The following is a 16,832-nucleotide window of genomic DNA, read 5'->3' as shown; positions in this document are numbered from 1 at the left end:
TGCGCGTTTCCTGATATTCTGATAGTAGGTACGTTTCTGCCGCCCAGTAAAGAGGGAGGAACTTGTTGATTTTTTTTTTCTTGAAAGTTCTAGTTAATTGGTGAAAAAACAGCATGCCAACCAGTTATTTTCTAGTAAAGATGACAAAGGGATGTTAGTTGTATTGTCAAATGTTATTTGAAGAATTGTGTTATCAACTGGAAAAAGATTTGATGATGAGACCAAAGATTTGATGACGACTTTCATGATGAAACCAGCAACATTTGAATACGCACTGAAGGCGATTGAAGAAAACACCCAAAACTTGTTTGAACTCTCAAGTGGTTCTGACGAACGTCGTGCATATTCTGACGTGTTCGTCGCTGCCAGTGTAAACATCTCATTGAAAAAGATGCGTTTGATTCTTCGGACGAATTCGTCGGAACTCGTCAGCAGAATACATTTTCCTCAGAACTCGCATCCATAGTAACCGTAGCCTAAATCTTAGACACACAAAACTACTGAATATATTTGCTTACGTATCATCATTTCATTATCATTCTGAGAGCTTAGGAAAGGTCTTCTACCTTTAAAACTCGTGTTTGTTAAATGACATACCAAGTTTTCGTGAATATACAAGATATTGTTGTTTTATTTATAATATCTTTTAGTAGCTACAATTTCAACAAACAATATAGATTTTTGTTATACTAGTCGTGACAAAAGGTAAAGATTTTCTTTCACTTTTGGATCTTGTTGGTTCAACTAATTCTTTGATAGAAAAAACGTTTGTGTTCTATTTTTTGTGGTGTTATAGAGTTTACACAAGGGCATGCCCTTTGGGGCCTTTCTCAATATGACAAAATTGAGAATGGAATATCGCAGTTCATTTTTTCCTTCGGCGACGGTGACAGAGCGGTCTGGAAAATAAAATATCTTGTAGGGGTATCAGGGAAAATTATCAAGATCTGGAAGAAGTATTAGAAAAAGCGGAGAACCGTTGGATACCTACAGGCGACCTAAAAACTATGTCTACTAAAGGTATGTCAACAGAATTGAAAGTAATATTCATGTTAAGTTCTGCAATAAGCACATAGAAAAATTCATCAGGTCTGTTTGTTCGTTCCGTAGCTCAGTTGGGTACAGTTTTCGATCTTTAAATAAATAGTCAATAGAGTCAATATACATATGTATATTAACCGGATCAGTGGGTAAATACGTAAACAACAAATAATAATTACTCTCTGTCAATATCCGTATCAAATGTCACCGTAGATCAATTGCCGGTCGCAGTAATGAAGGGGTGCAAAGGTCCTGAATTGGCCGCCCGCCCTTATAATAAATTATGATTAATATCAAACTAACGTAAACGCAAAAGTACCTGTTTGTTACGTTTTCACGTTTAAACCGGTGAATTTTGGTATAGACATAAATGGTATGGTCTGGTTTAGTAGCAGTAGAACTCCTTGTGAAAGAGTTCGTCCAGGGAAATACTGCCACCTTTGCTATTTCTGCCGCCAAGCAGTAATAAGCCAAGGGTGCTGGTGAAATTACAGGCACATGGGATTTGTCAACTTACGTCTCAGGGTGATAGGCGTAGTGGCAGTGTCCCTCAGATCTTTGCGATCTAAAGCTCTGAGTGGCTCTGCAACTGTTATGGACAGGCGTGTAGCTTTGCCATCAGGCGCACGACTTCTTCGTTCCGTCACTTGATAAAAAAAATTAAAATAAAGATGGGACCTAGGAGAAGGACATAGGCTACACTAGGTTATAAAAATAAATCTTAAAGGAGGTGAATTATATAATTTCTCAAGTACGGGATCTGAAAAATCGTATAAGTGCCTTTTGTGAGAAATAAACAACACAAATAAGTCTGTCTTCCTGAAGATGGAGTAAAGTGTCATTTGTAGGTAGTAGTAGTTGTTATCGACAGGTTTATCGATGGATTGTGAATGCCAAAAAGTCTGAATTTTGAATGTTACGACGTTCTAATGTTTCCTAATTGCGTTATTGCCTTCTTCATTATTTTTGTGACAGCTGGTCTACTAGTAAATAAATGTTTTATTCACACACTATTTAACAATAACATGCGGATTTGATTATCTATATTGAATTAAAAGAAAAACTTTAAAATATGCCTTCTCTTTGTATTTTTAATAGACATAGTTTTAAATGTTCAGCAATGGTCTTCCGGCTGATATGATGATGATAGTTCTAAATGCAGTGTATGCATGTACGAACTTTAAAAAGCAGTTACTTCTCTAAATGTCAAGCCTACGGATAGAGAAAATTTTAGGGATATCTATGCAGCGGGGAGGGAGAAAGGATGTCCTAGTGATGACGTCAGTTCATTTAAATAACCTTCTTAAACCTTGATCGGTTTAGTGCAACTGGATTGATACATAAATTGTCTAAGACGAGTCAAATATTTAAACCTGTAGAGAGTATCCTAAGCGGCCATGGCTACAACTAAAAAGGAACCAAGTTCAAGGGCGTTGTTATCCGGATGAGTAGTAATTTGATCGATCGATGTTTGCGAAATACTTACCACCGTCTTATGTTTTCCTTTGTTATACAGCAAATGCTAAATTGATTTTACAAGGTTACATAAACATACACAACATAAAATTCCACAAAGAATCCCATTGTGGAATAATATTTTTCAAATTTAACAGCAGTAAGCTCCCTTTGAACGAGTTGCCCCAGAGAAGTACTGCCACTTTACTTATTCCTGTTGCCAAGCAGTAATGTGAGAGTTATTGCGTTCCACTTTTGAAGGGTAACGGACCTGGCAGGGTGAGGGGCGCAGTGGCACTCCCTTAGATCTTTGCAATTTAAAGCTCGAGTGGCACTGAAACTGTTATGGATAAGGCGTATCGCTTATCACGAGGCACTCACTCACTGAACAATACATATTCCTGATATCATAAAAAAAAATCTATAGTCTTATGAAGAGAAGAAAAGTTTTTGCCAATTAGAAAAAACCAAGCATTTTTGATACACGGTTCTAAAACTTGCTCCAATTAACCGATTTTGGTTTGACCGATACGATATTGTGTAGCTAAATTTCTGTACCATACCGCAGAAAAAAACATTTTCTAGAATGAAAATTCATTCTATTGAGCTGATACCTTTCGAGAAGCTCATCAAGGTCTCCCTGAAGCAGCATTGAATGTTGAATTGTGTCAATAACTACTTATTTTAAGGTCATCTCCATGCTTTATTATACGTTGACGTTAGACGTATTAGACGATTTGATGGTGCCAGATATATCGTTAGCAAATACATTGAACAAAATTGGACTAAGATAAGACACCAGGAGGCGTATTACGAACTTTTAAAAAACCATGCAACTTCCAGGCAATTGTTTTTACGCCCAAAAACTGACGACGTATTATTGACGTATTATTCATATACGAAAATAAAGAAAGACACTATATAATAATAAAAAAAAGACATTATATTATAATAAAATCAATACAATATATTTTAATTTTCGTAAATAAGAGAAAAGCGCAAATTAAGTTTCCGAACGACGTCAAACGTTGACGAAATTCCGCGGGTAAATGTTTACTTTGTAGTTTGTTGAAAAGTTGAAAACACGTCAATAATATTTTAAGAATATTTGACTATAAATTAAATTTTAAAAAATTATACTTGGCTTTAGTGAAAAACCCTAGTCTCAACCAATAAATCGGTGGATTTTGTAGGCCTCAACATGTGCTGTTTAAATTCATAGCAAAGATTGTGGACCATATCTTTGCTGAGCCGGTATCTTTTCATAAATTGTTGTACATCCATTTCAAATGGATCACTATGATCTCGCAGTTGTCTTCTTTGTTTTTTTTTTCATATTATCGTGTGAAGCATCACTTTCGAGACACTCAAACATTTCGTATTCGTCACACATGATGGAACGATTGCCTAAAATATATAAACTCGAAATTATAATAATTATTATACAATTATCCATAAAACAATTCAATAAAAGCTACAGCAAGACACTGTAAACTGAATGGTTTATTGCTGTTACTTTTTGACAGATCAACCGTGAACAAAATGTCAAATTTAACGTTTGTAATACGATATTGCCAGCCAAACTTCGGGCAGAAGACAGCCTAATGTCACGTTACCATTGGCTGGCTGGCATTACCAGTTCATAATACGAAATTACAGGGCAGTTTAGGGCGTAAACTGCGTGGAAATAAGAGTTCATACTAGGCCCCCACATGTTATTTAACATTAAATGGTGTGCTAGCCTCTTCAGTTTCCACTATAGGTATAAATTGCTGAAATAGTACACACAATCGAAATAAGGACACAAAAATCGATTTAAAATTGTACGTAAAACTGCTGGCTTTATCAACACGAGCGATTTCATCCAGATTACCATAAAGTAGCGTTAAAAATATTTACTTTAGGATCTCGGAATTATACTAACAATGTCACGTTAGTAGCAGTAGTGCTCCTTGTAAAAGAGTTCGTCCAGAGAAGTACTGCCACCTTACCTATTTCTGCCGCCAAACAGTAATGTCAGCATTACTGTGTACCGGTTTTCAAGGGTACGGGTGCTGGGGAAATTACAGGCATATGGGATTTTTAGATCTCTGCGATGTAAAGCTCTAAGTGACACTGCAACTGTTATGGACAGGCGTGTAGCTTACCATCAGGCGCACGCGCATTTAGATCTTTTTTTTTGTTTATACAAGATTATTTTTAATAAGGCTAAACTTACAATTGCTAAAACAAATGTAACACGTTTGAGAGTAATTTGAAAAAAAAGTAACGCTATAAACATTGTCACCAGATCATCAACTGATACTACGAAGCCTGCATCAATAAAAACAGTCATCACTAAAAGCAACTCGATTGAACATTACGAGTTTACGGCGGCGCCGACATTTAAGCGATAGAGCTGTAAAGATGAAACATGTGAAGGTCATAGCTATAAAGAGTTCAAACCAAACACTGTAGAAAAGCTTTTGGGATCAGTATTTGGATTGCTTCCATAGAGATATATAGACCTTTATAAGCTCTAGCAATCAATGTGGGCGTCGATAGGTGCAATAACTAAAAGGGTTTATCTAGAGTTCTTAGGTTTTCGCGATTGTTACACATAGGAAATGAAACAATTTTTCCGGATTTAAATCGCGTATAATTGTTTTTTCGGTTGACCGTGAGTCAAAGTGGTTATAGCCAGCATCAGCCATAAAGATTGATGTAAAGCCTAGTGCTCGTAGGTCAAATGCCGTATTCTAAGGCGTTCTAAAAAGACCGCGGGGCATGCTGTTAAAACACTACTCATCCGTTCACCGCGGATTTTTGGGATGCTAAATAGTAATGGTGTAGATTTATTTATTTATGTATTAAGACTTATCAACTAAATACATACAGATACGTTAAATATTTATAAAAACGAAACATTTAAGACTAGTGTTATGCATGCATTTAAATTAAAGATATGGGCTGCATTTCATAAAGGTAATAATTATTATTTTGGAAGCACGAGAGTATGACTAGTCTGTCTATACATATATGACTAGATCAAGTCAAGTTTACATTCAACAAATTATGTACTTTCAAACAGATAAAACTGAGCAAAACTAAGCAAAAATTAGGCAAAAGTTAAAATTTTAAAATTTAAGATTAAGCACATCAAAAATAGCTAGATAGCTCGCTAAAGACTGTTAACTTCACAAGTAAGATATTTTTGGATTACATTACTGAAACCGTGACATTTATCTCTAAAAACATCCAATTCACAATTTTGAAAAATTTCATTGTATTTTCTCATAGTGGAGTAAAGTGGATACATGTACCATAATTGGTTTTCCTCAGTTCAATACCAAAAATTTTAATTATGCAGAAGCTTGTAATTATTCAAAGCATAAATCGATTTAAATTCCTTAGTGTTTCTCATAGATAATGGATACAGTTTTTGTAGCAGTAGAACCGACCAGGGAAGTGCTGCCACCTTACCTATTTCTGCCGCCAACCAGTAATCTCAGCGTTGCTGCGTTCCGCTTTTGAAGGGCAAGGGTGCAGGTGAAATTACAGGTACATGGGTCTTGTCAACTTATGTCTCAGAGCGACGAGCGCAGCGGTAGTGCCCCTGAGATCTTTGTGATTTAAAGCTCTGAGTGGCACTGCAGTAGCTATTACCACCAGGCGCACGACTTGTTTGTCCCGTCGCTTGGTATATATTATATAAAAAACAGAAGTTGCATCAAATGGACGGCCTTATTAATACGATAGTGTTAACTGTAATTAAGCATTTCCCGGGACATTTGCTGGTACTAAAACAGAAATATTACAATATTGTAATACAGGATCTCACGTGACTGTTAATACATAATAAAGTTGGTTAAAAACTAAGTACACCACTTATTAAGTATGAAAGGACAACTTCATTTAGAAGATTCAGCCAGTTCAGTGGGGGGCATTGTGATCTAAGTTAGATAAAGACCTTCTGCTGTACCCTTGGGTTGCCGATTGCGATCGCAATTAAGCTCTAATGCAAGTGAAGCTTAGATAAAACTCAAAAGAATGAGGCATAGCAATACCTTTTTCTATACATATTTGCTTACTTACAATTCGAACCCTTGCTGTAATAATCGGGGTGATTCACATAATCAAACCGTTACGATATCGTAGCGATTTAGTCGTTGAACTGCTTTTTCGTATTCACGTGTGACAGTGAACGTCAACGAGTCCAATTTTAAAGTCGTTCGATCCAAATGTCGTTAAAGCTTATTCTGGTATATGAATCGAACGTAACTACGTAACTTCAACTAAGTTCAAGCTATCAAAATATCTGCTTTTTATATTTCTGCTTTCAAAGTTATGGGGTCTAATGTTTAAATGAAACTCACGTGCGAATCACTGCGGAGCGAGGTATTAGTATTAGTATTATAATTTTTATTTTTATTTAATTAGTTATTTCCTTGTCCATATCCACATACCACATCTAGCTGGCTATGTTTGAAAACATTTTTCAATAAATTAAACGTTAAATAGTAACAAGTTATACAAAATCTCCTGTTATATGAGGTACTTCTAGCAATACCTACTTTCGTGTAACCTAAGATTGGTAAGTACCAAATCGAAGTTACAAAAAACTTCTTTCAGTCAACTTTTCTAATTGATGTAAATAAATACTAAATTATAACAATACTAGTACATAACCATAATTTAAAAAATAGGTAAATAAGCGATCGAGAAAGATTACGTATCGCTCGGTGAAGCGGGTGGCAGGGCGACTGCCCTTACGTGGTGCATACGACTTGAGACAATTTTGCAAAACTTTACTAGATACAATTAGCCAGAATATGGGACAGAATATTTTTTTAATATTTTTACATGATTAGGCATTATTTCTGTTATTAATTTCTTAAATGCAAATCAACACACTGTAGATCCGACTCGCATTTGATTATATTTTTTTCGAGAACGTGTTGAGATTTGACCCCATTATTGTAATCTTTCGAAACGGCCATCATAGCGTGCCGGTACTGTAATTGTTTTACATGCAATTTATCAAAGCTTCTCTAATTTCTAGTGATAACAAACTAATCACTTAGATGGCGCTTATTGCACAGATTTTTCTGGATAGTGCCAACTTTTCTTTTGTTTAGGATTAGCGCCATCTACCCATATTAGGAAGCGTTAATTTAGAAATTAGTTTGTAACACGCAATGCCATCTATTGACACGCGTATTTCTCAGAGTTCAGAAAATAATTTAAACTCATGATCAATATTGACTAATATTACAAGGAAAACAAAACTGACTTCTTAAATTTGGTATCAAAGGTATATAAAGATATCCACGTCCTTTTACAAAATGTAAATTACTTCCAGGCTATTGATTAGCGCCATTTAGATATAAAACGGAATTTGGACCTTTTTCAAAGCTACTATCTGTAGTAAGAAGATTAACAATCCTCTTGATTTATTGGTTTATGATATAATAACCGTCAAAAGTGCTTTTATCTCGTGAAAGTCATAAAAAATAATATATGAAACAAATTAATTCGTCCGCTAAATTCTTAAACCTCGTAACCACCATTGATGTGCATTTTTCTATAGGTACAAACAACAGAATTACTAGAAATAGTCAAGTGACAATCTATGAATATACCTTAATTATTGTAAGGGCCTACAAATTAGGTATATTTTAAGCTTTAATTACCCGAAATCGCGCTTGAAGAAAAACGGAATTTTTGAAGTTCCATTTCGATTTTGTACTTCAACGCTCGTGCATGGCAATACTTACTATAATTATCGTGAAGGAATCTTTGCAAGTACATCTTAAATATTTGATATCGTGTTCGTGGAAAGTCTTACTCCAAAAATTTTAATTATTCCCATCTGATCCCCTACAACTGATCCATCGCCAAATTTAAATCCCAACTGATCCACTCTATATTTTGCATGTCCCAAGTTTGTATTTATAAGGTAAGTACAGTTAAGAGAAAAGGAAGTATTAGAATCAAATATTCATTTATTGAGTAGAGCTCCTCGAGAAAGACTTCATCCAGAGTAGTACTGCCACCTTACCAATTTCTGCCGTCAAGCAGTAATGTCAGTATTACTGCGTTTCGGTTTTCAAGGGTGCTTGTGGAATTACAGTCACATGGGACTTGTCAATTTATGTCTCAGAGTGACGGGCTCAGTGGCAGTGCCCCTCAGATCTTTGCGATTTAAAGCTTTGAGTGGCATTACAACTGTTATGGACTGGCGTATAGCTTACCATCAGGCGCACGGCTTGTTCGTCCCGTCACTAGATATTATAAAAAAAAATCAATTCTTATAATTATCACAGACAATCAAATTTTTTGTGATAGGTCATTAATATTGACTTATTGCAAATCGTATGTAACATAAAAAGAGTCTTTGTAATATTTAAAATCCAAGTTTTTCTAAACAGTGACTAACTATGATGTTCCCAGTCAAAAGTTGTCAGTGAAGTATATGTGCCATTTATCGATTTCTATTTCTTTTGTTAATCGTCGCTTTGTTAGTAGGTTTGTTAACTGTAATTTATATTCAATAGTAAGCACAATTTGCAAAGACCAATGGCGAAATCATGGTTAAAAGAATTCTTTAGCGTCTTCAAAATCAAATGTCATATTTACAATACAAGTCAACTGCCTCCGTGGCCGAACCGTTACCATCCTGGACAGCCACGCAGAGATCGCGGGTTCGATTACCCGACCGGGAGAGATATTTGTAAGGCCTGCGTTTATTTTTCTCGTGAGTTCGGGTGTAATTTGTGGTTGTGTAATGTGTGTCCATGGCACTCGCGATATAGCGTTTTTTTCCTTGTGCATGAGTGTGTGCGTTATTGTTGTTATTATTTTATTACAAGATTGATTAAAATAAATTAATTAGGTTTTTCAAGTTATATTAAAGGCTTGTCTAATTCTGGAAATAAAATCACATTTAAAAGAAAATCAAATGACTAACTAGTATGTAACCCGACTGATATCTATAAGCGTGAGTTTCTTAGCTTCTTAACGTTGAGCGACATCTAGCCGCCAAAAAAAGATTTTCGTTACCTACGCGCTTATAGATATGTCCATATTAAGTTCACGTAATATCAAATGTACCGATTAGACCGATTTGTAAAAATCGAAAAAGAGTTAATAAAAGATACAAAAAATAAAGTGTTCCCTCTCGAAATATGCCACGCGAGAAAGTGATAAAAACATTTAAACCAATACACAAAAGGAAGAAGCAAATTGACGTACAGAGACTACAAGTTTTTCTACCCTATGTACAAGGGGTGACAGATAAAATAGCCAGGTTGCTAAGGAAGTTTTCCATAAATACTGTTTTTACCCCCTTAACCAAAACAGGAAAAATGTTACGTTCACCAAAAGACCACCTTCCTTTACAAACACCGGGTGTCTATAAAGTGAACTGCAGTTGTGGGAGCTCGTATATCGGTCAGACTAAACGAACAATTGTCGATCATATGAAGGAACACATCCGAGCAGTAAAAAACAATGATGCACAGAAGTCGGCTATAGCACAACATCTCACACAGACTGACACTAACCACTAGATCGAGTTGCATAGCCCCCAGGTACTCTCGACAGAACGTCACTACATACCACGGTTGGTACGAGAAGCCGTCGAAATCACGAAGTACAAAACATTTAACCGTGATGATGGTTTTAAACTGTCCAGGGCATGGAATCCGGTCCTTAGTGCGTGCAGTAATAAAAACAAAAACACCTCGAGTTCAGTTTCCCGTGTGGATACAATGAGTGTGGTTTGTGTGAAAAAAGTAAGTGACAATGGTAACGCCACAACAAATCGCAATGAAGGTAGTCGTCGACAGCGCAAGAGGGTAGACAGATATGTCTGCTCTTAAAGCTGTCATCTGCCGCCGTCCAGTCAACGTGACCATGGAGCGTGCAACCGTTCCGAAATATCGAGAAAATAAAAAGAAGTCATACCGTGGTAAGAAACTTGATTTTAGTTATAATCATTTTGTGAATAACCACGAAAGTGATAAACTGACCAAAAAGTTCCTGATATAAAATATAAATAAAAATAATAAAATTTGTTCGTCCTCTCACAAAAAAAACAAACAAAAAATACAGGTTGATCGATAATGGTGCTGCGAGACGGATCAAGAAAATTCGCGCAAGTTACTTTTGATTCCTACATTAGACTGTTGTAGGCATTGACTTACAAATAAATGGACGACGGGTCTAATACAAAAACCACGAAAAAAATGTTCCAAGTCAACCTATTTAAACGTAGTGACATGTAAAGGAATATGAAAAAGCTAAAACGTTGAATTTAAATTGTAATGTCATCGCAGTACTGTCTAATTTTGCTTGCTTCACTGTCAGTCGAACAAACGAAGACTAAAGCGCGAATGACGCTCTGTATACGATTTTAACGCCCTATAAGTTCGGACACTTTTTAGCGCGGACCCGACGTCCATATAATTGTAAGTCAATGGTTGTAGGCAACGATATTCACAGAGAATTAAATCATGTTAGACGAAAATGTGTATAGGAACAATGAATATGAGATTAAAGATTTACCCATTCAATTATTTAAGACGAAATTATACGAATTGTTGAGGGATGAAGCATTAGGGATTTTTTTCAATAATTATTATATAAAAGAATTTAAATTAATTTAAGTACTTGTGACAATTATTAATTAGCGCCTGCCTGAAGTGTATAAGCAATCAAACAATACGACTGGGTTAAGCCGATTTAATTTTATTAGTGTTATACTGATTATATGGTTTATTTATAGAATACAATAGAATTCTTTTTTTCAGGCATAGGACCATATAATTTGTTAGTAACGTTATCGCTTAGAATAGGTTAGTATACACAACTTAATATTTATTTAATATATATATAAACAGATTTGTTTTGCCCAACCCAGTGCTTAAGAATTGGACTATCAAATCTGCCTGCAACCATTTTTAGTATACTGTTGTGGGTACTTCTTACACGAGTCATAAGCGATACTATTTTTTTCACATTACCGCTTGGAAGCCGTCTACTTGCGCCTCTGCGAACATGCCTGATGCATTGTACCATCTTGATAGTCCCAACAGCATCCTGAAAGCGTTATTATATTGAACGCGTAAGATAACGTGTAAGCTCGAGCAGCAGACCTCTAGGTATTTAGTTTGACCAATTGTGACGACGAATTTTTTTCATGCTTGTCTTATTTTCTGGGGAAACATGTTTGTGCTTATGTTATTATTTGTTATCTTGACCACCATATTTGTAGCAAATAAATGATTGATTGATTGATAATGCTTACCATATGTGATGGTCGCCCAGGTATATGAATCTGAGCGCCTTGGCTACGAGATCTATCAACTGATTGCCTGATTGTTTTAGAGTGGTTACACACAGCGACATCGATACAATCGCGCGATTGCATCGATGCAATCGCCTATTAATCCCAAGTGCTTAAAATCGCGCGCGTGTCTAAAGGCAGACGATTAGCGACTGCATTGCTACTGCCTCGCGTTTGCATCGCTGCTAAAAGTCGCCATGTGTAACCGCTCTTATTATCTGCTATTTGCAACAATCGATATTTTTTTACAGATGGCTCGCTACAAGAAAACAGGGTTCATGGATGATGACGCAGGGAGTGTGAGCTCTATCCAGCTGAATGAAGGGGTGCGGTCCGGAGGCACTCACATCCGGTACCATATGGTGAGTCTCTAGCAAAATTATTAGACGACTCTCATATTGCGACGACATGCATCACTATGTCACGTTAGCATGGTAATGATTTATGTGGAAATGTATTACACATGTCTCTCGCGCTGACATCTGAGTTAAGTCATAATGCGTTATGGTACCTTAGCAAATCCGCCTAAATTACTGCAATTACATCAGCTTGTATATTATAGGACACGATACAGTCATCTCCAAATATAAAACAAACCGCTGTCCTGAAAAGTTGACATTTTGCAAATCTGCCCTTATTACACCATGGGTGCGAGTTATTTAACGTAGTACCTCAACAGGATAGAACGATATAAAAAAGAACTAGAAGTGGCTCAACGAGTGCCTAGGTTTTCGCGATTATTACACATGGGAATAGAATAGACCTGACCTTGTAAAAGAGTTCGCCCAGTGAAGTACTGCCACCTTACTTATTTCTGCCGCCTAGCACTAATCAGAGTATTACTGCATTCCGGTTTTGAAGGATAAGGGTGCTGGTAAATTACAGGCATATGAGACTTATCAACATAATATATCTCAGGGTGACGGGCGTAGTGGCAGTGCCCCTCAGTTCCTTGTGTTTAAAGTTCTGAGTGGCACTGCAACTGTTATGGACAGGCGTGTCGCTTACCATCAGGCGCACGACTTGTTCGTTGCGCCACTTGGTACCATATAAAAAAAGTTCTGATCGAAATCGCATATATTTGTTTTTTCCAAACAAGCCAAACGTTTCGGGCCGTCTACAGGTCTTATGGTCACGCCTGACACGGTCGGCCACGATGGATTTAAATCGAGTGTATTTGTTTAAAAAAATTCGATATGTACACCAATACGCACTAGACGTTGCAAATACAATCCGGCGATTCGAAGATCTTAAGAACAAACCAGTCAACAGTGACCGTACTACCTGTGAAGAGACCGAAATGTAGTTTTCTTCTGTGTTGAAACAAATATACGCGAATTTAGATCCGTAAAAATAGTTTCATTTCCAGTGTTCGCTATTGTTCGAAGCAGCGTTGGCAATTGGTCGAAGGACAGCTGCAATTTAATAAATACACAAGGAAATAGTCACTTTATAAACCGCAGTATTTATTTGCAGTTTGGAAAGTGCACCATAAGTAAAGAAATAAAGAGTTTATTTAATAAAACTCTTTCGCAACTTTTGTGCAGTCCTATTGAAAAGGTACGTGAGCGCCTGCCTGAAGTAGATAAGCAATCAAACAATACGACTGGGTTAAGCCGATTTAATTTTCATCAGGCGTTTACAATTACATTGGAATGGAATTTATAGAAATGTAGAAAGCATTCAATGGTTGTTAATTGACTGAAATGTTATTGCTACCGTTTTACTGCTGTAACGCAGAGTCAACGTGGGTAATTTTACTGGGGAACTTTCTCACGATATGTTTTGTTTAATTGTCAATGCAAATTAAAATTAAAAGCCTCGTACGCACATGTCATACAGAATTATTTTAACCCAAATTATTATTTAATAGGTAAGCAAATTACACTTGAAACCGTAACATTGATTAAATACTTCTACTCAATCGTAAGGTAGATTCCCCTGAGAATAATCACTGCGCTACCGAAGAGCATAAGCACATCCCGTAATCTGAAAGCGACCACGCGCCGCAGACCGAGCCTGACCCCACCGTAGGTGGGGTATAGGGCTCGTTTCATATATTCGTACAAGTAGGTTGATTTTATACATACAGATACCTACCAAAAATGTTACTTTTTTGCAAGCTTGTATATATACATAATATAGATACGTGTTAGAGACTTCGAACGAGCTGGCAACGTTCAATCGTGCATCCCACTCGAACTTGTACTAAAAGTAGTGAAAAATCGCTATTTGTCCCGCTCTCACCGTTCCTACTGTATAGAAGACAGGTGAACTATCAACGCAGACAGTTCCCAGTTCGTACTGAACTAAAAAGAACTAGTTCATGTCGGTCAGTGTAGGGAATATATTCCTAATAGTTCGTAGTTCATGAACTATACAAGCCTACTCTACTGCCACTTAACCCAAGTACCTACGCTGTAGCTGTAGAATTTTCACTCGTAATATGAAGTTTTTGCTTCATTATAATTTTAATTAAGCCGCATAAATGGCAACAACATTTCTTCTTAGATGAATTTCTGAACTAACCTGGGCATGTTTCACATTCTTATCATACTGATACAATACTGTTGCAAAATGAAAATGATGAATGTTGTTCCAAGGGGGACTAGTCGTCGCAACAAAAAAGTCTTCTTTGGTGGTAGAAGGTATTTCAACATTATAAAGGTGGCGCAACGGAAGCAATAATGTTTATTTATAAATTGGTTGCAAAATTTTCAATAAGTCGGAGTTATACAATCACAAAATTATTCTGCCTTCTAAACTGGGGATCCTTTATCTCATGAGGCAGGCAATGTGTTAACGCTGTCAAATATAGACGTATACACTTTGCAACACAGGATTTCTTATTTTTCAAGATTTACTTTGTGTCACTATCCAGCTTATCACTTGATTATAAGTTTAATATTTTTGGTAATTTCGTTTGTTAGACATATTTAACAATATTTGGTAGTAGTAGAGCTCCTTATTAAAGAGTTCGTCCAGGGAAGTACTGCCTTACCTGCCGCCAAGCATTAATGTCAGGGTGACAGGCGCAATATAATACACACCCGGACACAACTTTCGAGGCACCTTGAATTTTTATTATGAAAGACCTAGAATATAAAAATATTGTTTTATTAAAGAAAAAGATTTTATGCAGTTTTAATGCTGGCAGGTTCCCCCGTTATTATGGTGTGTTGTTGTTCCAAATTTGAATTTACGAATTTGAAAAACTGAGAAAGGTTGTGAGTCGTCATTGTTTTTAAAGAAATAAGGGAGCGTAAGGTGCAAGTCAAAACGAAATAATTTCAATATTTTTTTATTTCATTGTTTTATTTAACAACAAAGGAGTACTACATTGTTTTTCCTCTAAATTTAACCACATTTCTCGAAGGAATTATGAACACTGCGCCTGAAGTAGGCGCACAAGCTGTGGCACTTTTGCAGTCTGGACTTAGTCAGCGCAATGTAAGTACACAACTGCATTTAAGTCGTTCCGCTGTGCAAAGGTTATACCTTCGGTACTTAGAGACTGGCGGTTATGTTCGCCGTCAAGGAATACCACGATTTCGAGTGACAACGGAAAAGCAAAAACGATTTATCTTCACGACGAGCTTACGAAATCGTCAACTGACTTCAGTACAGATCCAAGAACAGCTTCGAGCCTTTCGTGGTCTTACTCCACATAAGCCAGCGAACGGGGCCAAATTGACACAAGCTCATCGAATGGCGCGACTCCAATTTTCCCGAGACCATTTGCATTGGACTCCATGTTAGTGGAGCCAGGTACTCTTCACTGATGAAACTAAGATTATGGTTTATGGTAATGATGGAAGAAACAAGGTCTACCGAAGACAAGGAGAGCGTTTTGTGCAGTGTTGCTTTGAAGAGAAAGTGAGCTGTGGCGGGGGTTTATGGTCAGTCTGGAGAGGGATGTCCACCAAAGGCAAAACTGCGCTTGAGGTTGTGACCGGGCCGCGGCTGCCACCATTAAATGCCGACAGATACATTCGCCATTGCCTCGAAATTCATGTAATGCCATATGCTGGCTTTGTAGGCCGAGATTTTATTCTCATGCATGACAACCCAAGAACGCATACTGCAAGCGTCGTCACGGAATACCTTCATAACGCCGGTATTACTACCATGCAATGGCCAGCACGAAGCCCCGATATGAACCCAATAGAACATTTATGGGACGAGCTAAAAAGGCGTGTTCGAGTTCATCACCCAGCCCCGCAAACCTTACCGGAGTTGAAAGTTGCCATTGAGGAAGAATGGGAGAACATTCCACAGCACTTCATATTAACGTTAATTAATTCTATGCCAAATCGCATGGCGATCGTTGTCAACGCTCTTGGAGGCAATACAAGTTACTGAATAGACATTTTTTTCCGATAAGCCACTGTTTTTAAAATTTCTTTACTAGAATTTCATTTGACAAAGATGAATTCAAGTCTTGTGACACAAACTCGTTTTTCCCTGGTTTCACAAAATCAAATTTTTACACGGACATACGGAAATGACATTTAGTAAACCAGCTTCAAAATTGCATTAATAGTTTTTGATCAATCAAGCATATTTTTTAAGCTTAGGGCATTTAATACTAAAAATGCAAGGTGGCTCGAAATGTGTCCGGGAGTGTATAATAATAATAATATCTTTATTTATCTCCACAATACCAAAACAAAGTAACAATACAGTAAAGAACATACTATTACATACGCTTAGAGTAATCTATTGTGGGAAACTGGAGCCCAAACTAAGCAGAGCTTGTAATATGGGTCTCCAGGCACCCAATCCCTAGGATGTCATGCTAATGGTATTGACTGTAAGAGTATTGAGGAAATATGTAATTTATACTTAAATCATAAGTAAAAGAAATGCTGTGTGTGAATGTGTGTGTGAGTGTGTGTGTGTGAGTGTCTGTAAGTGTCTGTGAGTGTGTGCGTGCGAGCGTGAGTGCGTGCGAGCGAGCGTGCGTGCGTGCGTGCGTGCGTGCGTGCGTGCGTGCGTGCGTGCGTGC

The 16,832-nt window shown here is 37.0% G+C and overlaps 1 protein-coding gene across 1 annotated transcript in view; it reads left to right on the top strand.

Annotated features, from left to right (window-relative positions):
• LOC113228187 (endothelin-converting enzyme homolog) overlaps positions 1 to 16,832 on the top strand; it is a 129,740-nt gene that overhangs the window by 6,687 nt on the left and 106,221 nt on the right. Inside the window, exon 2 of the mRNA XM_026461423.1 lies at positions 12,076 to 12,186. Within this exon, the coding sequence (XP_026317208.1) occupies positions 12,076 to 12,186 (111 nt within the window). The remainder of the gene's footprint in view (positions 1 to 12,075; positions 12,187 to 16,832) is intronic.

Source organism: Hyposmocoma kahamanoa, unplaced genomic scaffold, assembly GCF_003589595.1.
Source record: "Hyposmocoma kahamanoa isolate Upper Pololo Valley unplaced genomic scaffold, ASM358959v1 224, whole genome shotgun sequence".
NCBI classification, from domain to species: Eukaryota; Metazoa; Arthropoda; class Insecta; order Lepidoptera; family Cosmopterigidae; genus Hyposmocoma; species Hyposmocoma kahamanoa.
This window is presented reverse-complemented; position numbering and strand designations above follow the sequence as displayed.